This window comes from Fukomys damarensis, unplaced genomic scaffold (assembly GCF_012274545.1).
Source record: "Fukomys damarensis isolate Sample0158 unplaced genomic scaffold, DMR_v1.0_HiC HiC_scaffold_39, whole genome shotgun sequence".
Taxonomy (NCBI): Eukaryota; Metazoa; Chordata; class Mammalia; order Rodentia; family Bathyergidae; genus Fukomys; species Fukomys damarensis.
In genome coordinates, this window is record NW_022900951.1 from 27,252,606 (window position 1) to 27,263,330 (window position 10,725).

General features: G+C 35.0%; 1 protein-coding gene across 6 annotated transcripts in view; it reads right to left on the bottom strand.

Annotated features, from left to right (window-relative positions):
• The window catches only part of Dmd (dystrophin), a 2,130,457-nt gene that overhangs the window by 535,859 nt on the left and 1,583,873 nt on the right, over positions 1-10,725 (bottom strand). For all 6 annotated transcript variants that reach the window (XM_033760401.1, XM_033760400.1, XM_033760399.1 and 3 more), the window contains exon 54: positions 1,089-1,243. In XM_033760401.1, coding sequence (XP_033616292.1) covers positions 1,089-1,243 — 155 coding nt within the window. The remainder of the gene's footprint in view (positions 1-1,088; positions 1,244-10,725) is intronic.

Below are 10,725 nucleotides of genomic sequence, written 5' to 3' on the forward strand. Positions count from 1 at the left end.
TCTGGTACTTAGGACTGGAGGTGCTCCCTAGGGTCACCAGATGAAGGCACACTTCACAGGAGTTTGCACTCTTCAATTACTATCTGTTTAGAGATTTACTTGGTTCCTTAATTTCCATGTATTAATAGTACATTACTCCTAAGGTTTCCTGCTATTAATTTAAAAATGTATTCATTTTCTCAGTGGTGGCTTTTTCCTGTTAATATAGACCACCTAAGTGATTTTTTCAGTGATTCAGATTATCTGAAACTCACCTTTCACAGTGCTCTTCTTCATCATTGGCAGGGACTATTTTTCCTCTTTTTTGGGACAGAACTCAAAGGCATAATGATCCTTAGCATACACAATGTAACTCTGTATCATGCAAAGGGAATCATCATTCAGCAAATATATAGTAGCTTCCCTTTATCTCACTTGGGTTAGGATCTGGATATGTGTCAAAGAAGATACAGTCTCTGCCCTCATGGACTTTAGACTAAATTTTAAGACAAACATGAAACAGTTATGCAACTCATGCATTTATAATTGGAATTAGTGCAAGTGCTGAAAAGAATTGATACAAAGAAGATAAGATACAATTTAAGGAGACAGTCTAAGAACTATTAATTTCCATAGATATAGAATGGGAAATAAAGCTATGAGTATTACTACCTACATGGATTTTCACATTGGATGTGTAGAGAGATATAACTGTGGACAGTTATAAATCCACTACAAAAGTCAAAGTAAACTGTCAGAATAAGTTTGAGGTAGCATGTGCCATGACCGGATAGAAAGATATTTCTTTGAATAGAGTTCTCAGAATATACTGCTGAATGACTCTTACAGCTGGAAATCCGTATCTTGTTTTTATTTAATCTCTTGGTTCTGCCTGTGGGTGAAGTATCTCGTTTCACTAAACCTCAGTTTCCTCCTCACTAAAACAGGAGCCTGAGCCAAGACTGTGAGTTGAGATGCAACTTTTCATCTTGGACCCTCCCAATCTCCAGCACAGCAGGATTGGGAAAACAAATCTGCACATTATCCATCTGCTTTCACTACACCTTCATGATAGTCCACAATAGTTTTAGAAACAAAGTGAACCTTACCTCTTATGGATGTTTCCCCAAGAGGCATTGATGTTCTCTGTTATCATGTGTACTTTTCTGGTGTCATCTGCAGAATAATCCCGGAGAAGTTTTAGGGCCAAGTCATTTGCCACATCTACATTTACCTGCCACTGGCGGAGGTCTTTGGCCAATTGCTACAGATGTGGATGAAACAAAAAATAAACGTCAGTTTTTCTCTGAAGTCTTTAAGTGGAGTTTGTTCAAATGCTTCATAAATAGTTTCAGAATCCTCAGGTCAGAACACATTTACAAGATTACTTTCAAACTACCATGTGATTTAGTGAACCATGACAATATAAGCTAACTCATTTTCAATGACAAAATTTTTTAAACGCAGCATATTGAGCAATAACCAGTTTCAGGTATTTCAATTTAGTAGTAATTAATTGGAAATAAAGGAAGCTTAATTGGTTTTTATCATAGGAGAGAGAAAACTATAAAAACACGCTCCTATAAATTGATGAGTATGTGACATACAACAAAATTTGGACAGAAGAAAATAATCATTCGTTTCTCCTCCCTTCATTAATTTGTTGAATTGTTTATGTAATTAGTGCCATCTACTGGCATTCAACTAAACCTACATATACAAAATATTGAACAACAAAAGGACAACGTTAGGAAATTTTCCGAAGAATACTACAGTAGTTTAAAAATATTCTACTGAGTCAAAATATGAAAATCTTGTGAAACCAAAACACCTATGGTTTTTTCTTTGTCTTTGACAATTGAGTTTTATCAAGCTAGCCATTTCATCACTTCACCATATTTCAAAGAAAGAAATCAGGATAGCTATACCACGTCAATTTGAAAGGTCTATTATGCTTCTCTAAGTAGGAGGCTTCTAAACATTTAGATAATGTTAAATTAAGGTACTTTTATCAAATTCAATATGGTAGGCAAAGCCACTGATACATGGTGAGAGAAATTAGAACAGGCAATTCAAAGAAGAGAAAGAATAAAATAATTTTACAAAAAAAGAAAAAAGTTAAATTTTAAGTCAAAAAATATTAAATCATGATGGTACGATTTGGCACCAATTAAATTAACAAATAAAGTCCAAGGTTAGAAAGAGTGATTAAATTAGCATATCCTTATATTATTGTTGAGAATAATATCTATCAAATTTGGCAATAGATATAAGTGCTTATCCCCACTGACTTAGTAATCTTACTTATGTTTTATCCTAATAAAATATTCAAAAGAAGACAAATATACTATACTAATAAAGATTTTCATTAACCAAAATAGCAAAAGACAAAAGTCCCAGACAATTTCAATATTAAATGAAGGGATGTTAAAAGACGACAGTACATTAATCCAGTACCCTAATATGTAGTAAATGTGGACAAGAATCACTGCAAAAAGAACACAATTTTCTTGTGCGAAAAACAGTACAAAATTTTGTAACTAAGAAGGGTGTCTTTGTTATTCTGGTGCTGGTACAAATATGCCCAACATCTACAAGGTAAAAGAGATGTCAGCCCATAGTTGGCTGGTTCCAAGGCAAGGCAGCAGGGCAGAGGAGAAACTGTTCATGGTGTGGCAGAGATGAAGCAGCCAAGGATCAATGGAAGAGGAGCGATACATACCCTTCCAGGCCATACACACAATGACCCACCTCTTTCCAGCAAGCTTTACCTCCCAACATCAAACCACTGATCAACCCATCAGTGGGCTAATACAGGGAAGAGTATCATACTCATGATCCAGTTATCTCCCCAAAGCCCCACCGATGAGCACATGAAGCTCGGTGGGGGTGTGTATGGATATCTAGATATAGTCCATAACAAAATGGAAGAGAATTTGAAAATAACTGACGCTTCTGAAAAGAGGATTCACTTTTGTTTCAATATTTTTTGTTTTGTTTTAGTACTTTTATATAATAAAAATCAAACATTGGTACTTTTAAAATAACTTCTCGTGTTTGAACTCCTCTCCCTTGAGATCTGGCATTGCCTAGACAACAACATCTTCTATAGTATCACCAAACTAAATAATAAAAAATATTCACAGCATATAGAAAATAAACCCAGATTACCAGCTACCAAGAAGCTAAAGTCCACATCACTAACACTTTCTATGAAAGCAGAAGGGATAATTTCTAATGACACTGAGAATAGTTGCAGCTTCTACAATGCAATTAAAATTTATCCTTGTGGAAAGCCGACTCTGCTTCCATGCTCCTTTTATCAAGTACCTTGGCTATTTTCTACCTTTCTGATTCACACATTCCGAGATAAAACAACCCCTAAGTCTTTCTTATTCCAGAAATTTCCTAGGGTACAAAAATACTTATCCTTCTCTTCCTCTCATAAGTCAAACCTAAAATCATAAAACTAATGTAAGCTAAAATTCAAATAGCCATGTGGTCCTTATTCTTCGGAAGATGGTACTTGCATTTTAAAAGTCGAGTGGATCTATCTTCTACTAATTTTCTAATTAATAACATAAGCATTACCAAATTGAAAATAATTCCTAGTTACGAGTTTTGAAGGCAATTCCTTTTTAAGGAGGATTCCACTGTTAAACAAGTAGTTGTGATGGACCAACATCAGAGGATAAATGCAAAGGCTTACAAACAGATTATAAAACTTTTAATGAATATATAATTAAAATCATTTACTTTCACTAAGCAATTTAAACAGTCTTGGAAGCTACTCGTCACTCATGGGTTGCTATATGAAAAGTAGGTATAATTCTTTAAACAGTTTTATGGCTATATGTATACTTTTAAACCCATCAAATTATGTGCATGAAATATATTTTCATTTACCAATTATACCTGAAAGCTGAAAACAACAAAATAAAATGCAGGATGTTGGGATGAGTCTAAAAAAGACTACTGATCATAAAATCTCTAAAAGTATAAGCTACAAAGTATGCTATGATTTTCCAAAATCTCTGAAGAAAATATCAAGTTAGGGGCCAGGGATTTGGCTCAGTGGTTCTGCCTCCTGCCTTGCAAGCACAAGGTCCCAAGTTTATTTGGCACCCCAAATAAAATAAAAATCTTTAAAGAAAAGCAAGTTAGAGATAAATGAGAGAATTTATAGTAAATGTAGTAAAAGGGTGAGGCTTAACTGCAAACCAGAGTTTTTGGTACATGCTTGTGCCATTTAATTTTCTCTAAAATTATATTAATAGTGAAAGTTAAATATTTTTTATCTAAAAAAATCTGAACTCAGTACTAATGGTCACTGAATACTGCTCAGGTTTTGTGAGAAGATCAAAAAGAAAAGCTGTCACTGACCTTGACTAACATTGACAGCACTAAAGCCCTTATCTAAACACAAGGTTCACAACCACAGCTTTCTGTTTCCTTCTTCTTAACCACATTCATCAGAAAAGACTGGGTTCCCTTCCTCCAAAGTTAATATTTTGACCACCTTGTGTTTTACCCAAGTGTCATTCACCCTAGGAACCATGACCTTGAACAGCTTTGCCTACCACTGTGAAATTTACTACTGGGATAACACCAGACCTCAGAAGCAGTGTAAATTCAAAATACAATAGACTTCACACACACAAACACACACACACACACACACACACTATGTTCTTGCTGAATTCTATTTATAATGGTGTATCTTGCAGGGAATTGTTTGTGTGGTGATCATGGCATGCAAAGAAATTTAAAACACCCTGAGCACTAGCCTATAAAAAAGATGACTCTGTAGGTATATGTGTGTGTTTTCTATGAAGAATATAAAATGCTATATCCAAACGTGTCTCCAATTAAGAAATATTTCATATTCAAACCTAATTTGGTGCTGCTGCAATTTGTACATGGTACTTTAGACCGAAAAATGGTTTTGGACTATGAGACAAGCCCAAAGTAAGTTCAAGAATTTTTTCTATTTTAATATTCATCTTCTTTTACTGTTTTATTTGTAGGAGCTCTTTTTAGGTACATTGACAGCGCAAGAGAGAAAAGAGGGGAAGAAGAGCAAGTAATTAAAACTCTAAGCAATAGAATGTACTTGCTGGATTTGAGTCTTGGTTTAATCATTTAGGAGTTATAGAACAAATGCGAAATTTAATTATTTATACCTCAGTTTCCTCCTTTGTTAAATGGGTATTATGACCACTGACTTAGAAAAGGCAAGGAAAATAAAAATGTGTTTGGCAAACTCCAAGGATTAAATATTATAATTATCATTGCCATCATCATCACTACTGCTATTACTACTTTTAGTGAATCACACCTATATTTTCCATTTTGTGATTCCCATACTCAAATCAAGTTTGCTGTTTTATAGACATTGCCACAACTCTAAAAGTTTCCCTTTAATTTAGAACATAAAAGTGCACACATAGACCTATAATTAAAAAATTTAAGGGTATTATGTAACTTTTCTTATGAAATGTGTTTTGGGATATTCACCTACAAGTGAAATAAACATTTGTTCTGGGTGAACTAGATTTAAAATTTTTTAATGACTGCCTTAGAGGAGCTCCATGAAAAGCAGTGATCAGGAACAAAAGCCACCTTCCCAGGAGGCCTCATTTGTCCCTTGTCCTGCAGTTTGAACCTTAAGGAAGTCATTAACCTTGGGCATCCAGTTTTGTCCTCTGCAAAATAGGATGGGCTTACTCTGCATATGCCTCAGGCATGTAAAGTGTCAAAACCAAAATCCAATTGCTTGGAAAATTATAAAATAGGATTCTATCATATTTACAGATAAAAAGTTTTACATATTGGATTTCTGTCACTTTGCCATGGATGTAATGTTTGCATTTATTTACTAAGGGATTCGTGAAAAGATTTAGCTCAGTGAGCTAAAAAGTAAGCACTTAGAAACTCTCAGATCCATTCTCTGCCCATTTCCTACTATACTTAGTATTACAGAAGTACTAACCCCTGTAAGATTCAGAAATACCCAGGATCTCCTGCTAGCTGACTTCTTGCTGGGTGAAGCCAAATGAGAGCCACCGGCAAAAGATGTCCAGAGAGCAGGAGGAAGAACAGAACTACAGAATTTCTCTCTTTCTCACTCCATTTGGGCAGTATCTCCTTTCTGTCTGTTTCTCCCTGGACAATTCCTCCCTGTAGTACTTTCAGCACCTGCTCTGCAGCCCCCCCCCCAGTGTCTGAATGAGCACTGGATGGCTGTGATTTCTGGGTGTTGGTAACAGTTGGCCCCCCTCTCATTTGAAGAGGTTGCAGCTTTCTGAATTTGTTAAACTTAGAGTTGCCTCCTATTGAAATTTTCAGTTCCTTCATTACCCAGGGAACCAGTCTGCTATCTTATATTCCCTTTGTTTGGAATAGTTTGGCTTCTAGACTAAACCTTGATATTAACTGAGGAATCTCACAACAAATGACCCTACCTATGATTCCACATGGGTAACTGAATATATCAATTAAAAATTATAAGAAATATCAGCTTTCACATCTTGCATACTTGTCTTTAGTCTCAGAGGAAGACTCACTCCTCTGCTACTGGAAGGTGGTTCCACCATCAGCACACCCATCTATTCTGGGATCCTCCTCTGTGTTCTCTCTTTCTCTCTCTCTCTCTCTCTCTCTCTTTCAAAAAACAAAAACCTGGACTCCTCATTTTCATTCCTTTCATAGCCACATGCTTCAGAAGGCAAGTATTCACTTATTGCTTCAACTTGGGGTTTCTGCTAGCACCATTCCAGAACTATTTTGAGAGGAATCATTGTATGAAATTGAATTACCGTCCTCAATTCTTTACCTCTCTCTGTATAGGTAATTTGAAGCGCTTCCTACAAAAGGCTGTTTCCTTTCTTGCCCTTAAAACTGCACTTGACCATATGTCTTGCTTTGCTTAATCCTAATAAGGTGATGAAGAGCTAATAGAAATGACACAGCAATGGCTTGTGTTTGTGCAGTGGGACTAGTTAGCCCTTTCACACTTCATCAAAAAACAAATATACCCTGAAGGAGGATGAGCAGTATGTCCAACAGAGTCACCCCAATCAACCTGAAGCATGAAGAGTCACCTCCCTCAGTTGTAAGCCCATGGAAAGCCAATATTTGACTATCATTGTATGCTACTAATATTTTTAGGTTTCATATTGCAGCATATTTGTAAAAACCATTGATTCAGGTAGCAATGGCCAAATCCTGCAGAAAGAGTAGGTTCTGATTTACTTGATTTGAAGCAAGTGGTACAGTTGACTACTCTTTATTTTTTAAATTCTTTCTTGGCTCTCTTTAAGTGTCCTCTGTTTTCTTGCATTGTTCATTTGTTTTTTTCTTTTTTGGCTTGTACCCTAAATATTCCTGTTCCCTTAAACTATGTCCCTGCTTCTGGCTTTTTACTATCTGATTGCAAACTTTTTAACTGGAGGAGGAGGCAGGGAGCAAAACTTTAAATAAGGTAAATTATAATTTCCTTTACATCCAAATCTATATTGCCACTACTTTTAATTACTTTTAGGTCCCCATGATCTCAAAAATCTTTTTATTTGCTCTCTTCCACTGGCCTTTCCATCAGCATACAACTGCTGAAGTGGTCTTTTTGCAATGCAAATGGACCCCCCCAGCTTTTTTGTATAAAAGCTTTCATTGGGTCCTTAATATAGACAAGACAAACTCCAATCCTCTCCTTGGATTCAGACCTCAAATGACTCCTATCTATGTCTCCACTTTTATCTTTTGTTTTCTTTTTCCAAAGCAGTTTCTCAAATGCTCTCTCTTAGCTGTCCATAGCACAATACAAAAGCTCTAAAAGTGAAAATGGTTGCCTAGTCAGTGAAAGAATCATCACAAAAATGCAGGTGTCTAGACTCTGGATTCAGATTCAATTCACCTGGAGAAGATAAAACATAAAATAATCTTCTGGATGATTGTAGCATGATTTGAAAATTATTGTGTATAACAAAGTAAGACATTTCCAAACAAAGACAGCAGGAAAAAAAAAAACCCCACACATTTAGTTTATTGAAAAAAAATCACTAAACAATTTAGCCCTAAGTATGAATTAATGTTCTATAAATCCTTACTGAGAAAAGAAACACAATTTCCTTCTTTGAGTAAATTAAAATGACCTATAAAAACTCTTTATGGATTTATAATAGAAATGTTAGAATATCGGTAAGGAAGCTATTTCAAAAGTAAAGCCTCTGTCCATTAACTCCAAGACTCATCTATTAAACCTTTGACATTACCAAACAACTGTGTTTCAGAAGGTAACACTCTATACAAGGGATACTATTGAAGAAAATGGCCCTCATTTTCCAGTTTACTGGAAATGATTAATCTTTTCAATAGCTCTGAGGACTTCATACCAGCGTTGTTACTTTTTTTGTCCTTTCAACAATGACTACAAGCTGAGAGCAGGCTAGTAAATGTGTTATCGGCCAACCCATTAGAGTTCCATTATTTTCTGTCTTACATGGCTTCATGTAATGAATTTTTATAATTAAACTAATGGCATACAATTTATTTTTCCCCTTCTTTACTTTCAGGCCCCATTTCTCTTCCAGCTTCTTTGGAATAAGTTTTATACAAAAAGAAAGGAGGAGAGCCCTCCAAGTGCTTCATTACCTTAATTTCATTATGACATTTTGGAAAGGACTCTCTTTATCTGGGCTCTCTTTTTAATTTGCTGACTTTATTAAAAGGTTTAAGCAGTGTCGTAATTAACAAACCATCCAGCTACCCTAGGCACCAAAAGGAGGCTACGTGAGAGGGTATGGAAATGGTTGGGTGAAAATGACTTGAGAGAATACTAGAGGACAGATCCCCAGAAAAGGCATTTTCTCGGTGACTTTTCAAATCTCACGTGCCATGGATTGTAGACTGCATTATTGTTCACAACTATTTAGTGCCTATTTCATGCCAGGGGATTGTATATCTAAACTTTAATAAGATCTATAGTCTTAATGATGTGCAGATGTATTTTAAAAATTAATTTTATTGGTATATTTAAGGTATACAAGGTAATGACATTCAACATTAGAAATTTGCACCTTTACATAATCCATCTTGGTTCTTATTTTTTCCCCATTTCCCTGCCATCCCTTCAACACCTCAATCCCCCCATCTACAAAGACTTTGCTTCCATTTTTTCTTTTCTCTTTTTTTCCCCCATTAAATTTATTGGTGCATTTAAAGCAAACAATACAGTTACATTTATCATTGGGATCTTGTACCTTTACATAATATGTCTTGGTTCTTGTTTTTTTCCCCATACCCTTGTCCTCCCTTCACCCCTCCCTGTTTATAAAGGCTGTTTCCTTTTCCCTTATTTTCTTTCCCCTCCACTTCCCACATCCCCTTTAGCCATTTTCTTCCTATTTCACACTATCAATTATACCATTTGAACCTTATTTACCCTTTAGTTTTTCATACCGCAGAAACTATTTGGTATTTACTCAAGCGTGTCTTATTTATTTCACTTATGAGTATTGCCTCAATGTGCATCCACTTCTTTTTAAAGCAGCTTTGTTGATATAACACATTTCTGAATCTGCCCATTTAAAGTGTATACTTTAGTGGTTTCCAGTATATTCATTCAGTTGTGCAAGATAATTTGGAACACTTTCTTCATTCCAGAAAAGAAATCCATACCATTAAGTTATTTTCTACCATCCATACTCCCCTTCTAGCCTTTACTGAACATTTCACTGAAGTGGACTCATACAATATATGGTCTTTTGACTGCTGTATGCCACTTGTTACAGCATCTATCAGTGTTTCATCCCTGTTTATTGCTGAATCATATTCCATTGTTGGGTGTACCATGTTATATTTATTAGCTGGTAGACATCTGAATTGATTCTGGATTTTGGCAATTGTCAACAGTGCTGCCATAGACATTTGTGTAAAAGTTTTGTGTGTATAATTTTTCATTTTTCTTCAGTATAACTTAGAGTAGAATTTAGAATGATTATATTTTTTGATAACTCCATATTTACTATGTCTAGGAAATGACATTTTTACAAAGTGTCATCACCATTTTAAAGTTCCACTAATAATATATGAGGATTCCAAATATTCTACACATTTGTCAATACTTACTATTGTCAATTTTTTTTTTGTACCGGGGATTGAAATCAGGACCTTCTGCTTGCAAGACAGGTGTCAAAAGCACTGAGCTAAATCCCTGTCCCAACACTTACTACTGTCAATTTTTATTTTACTCATCCTGATGTGTATGAAATGGTATCTTACAGTGGTTTTCATTAGTATTTTCTTAATGCCTATGCATTTATGGCCATTTATACTGCTACTTGGGAGAAACTTCTATTCCAATTGTTTTTCTATTTGTAATTGGGTCACATACATTCTTGTGGTTATTAATCTTTATATCCTCTTAGTACACATTCTTGATGAGAAAAATGATCGCAAATATATTCTCACATTCTGTGGATTATCTTTTCACTTTATGATATTGCTTGCAGTACAAAATTTTAATTGTAATGAAGTTCAATTTATACATACACACATATAATATATATACATATAATATATATAATATATAATATATACATATAATATATAATATATATTTTCACTTTCAGTCTATGGACTTCTTTTTGCACTAGGTGTGTTTCTTGTATACAACATATTATTGGATTTTGCTTCTTATTCCATTTTGCCAGTCTATTTCTCTTGATTGGTGAGTTGAGGCCATTG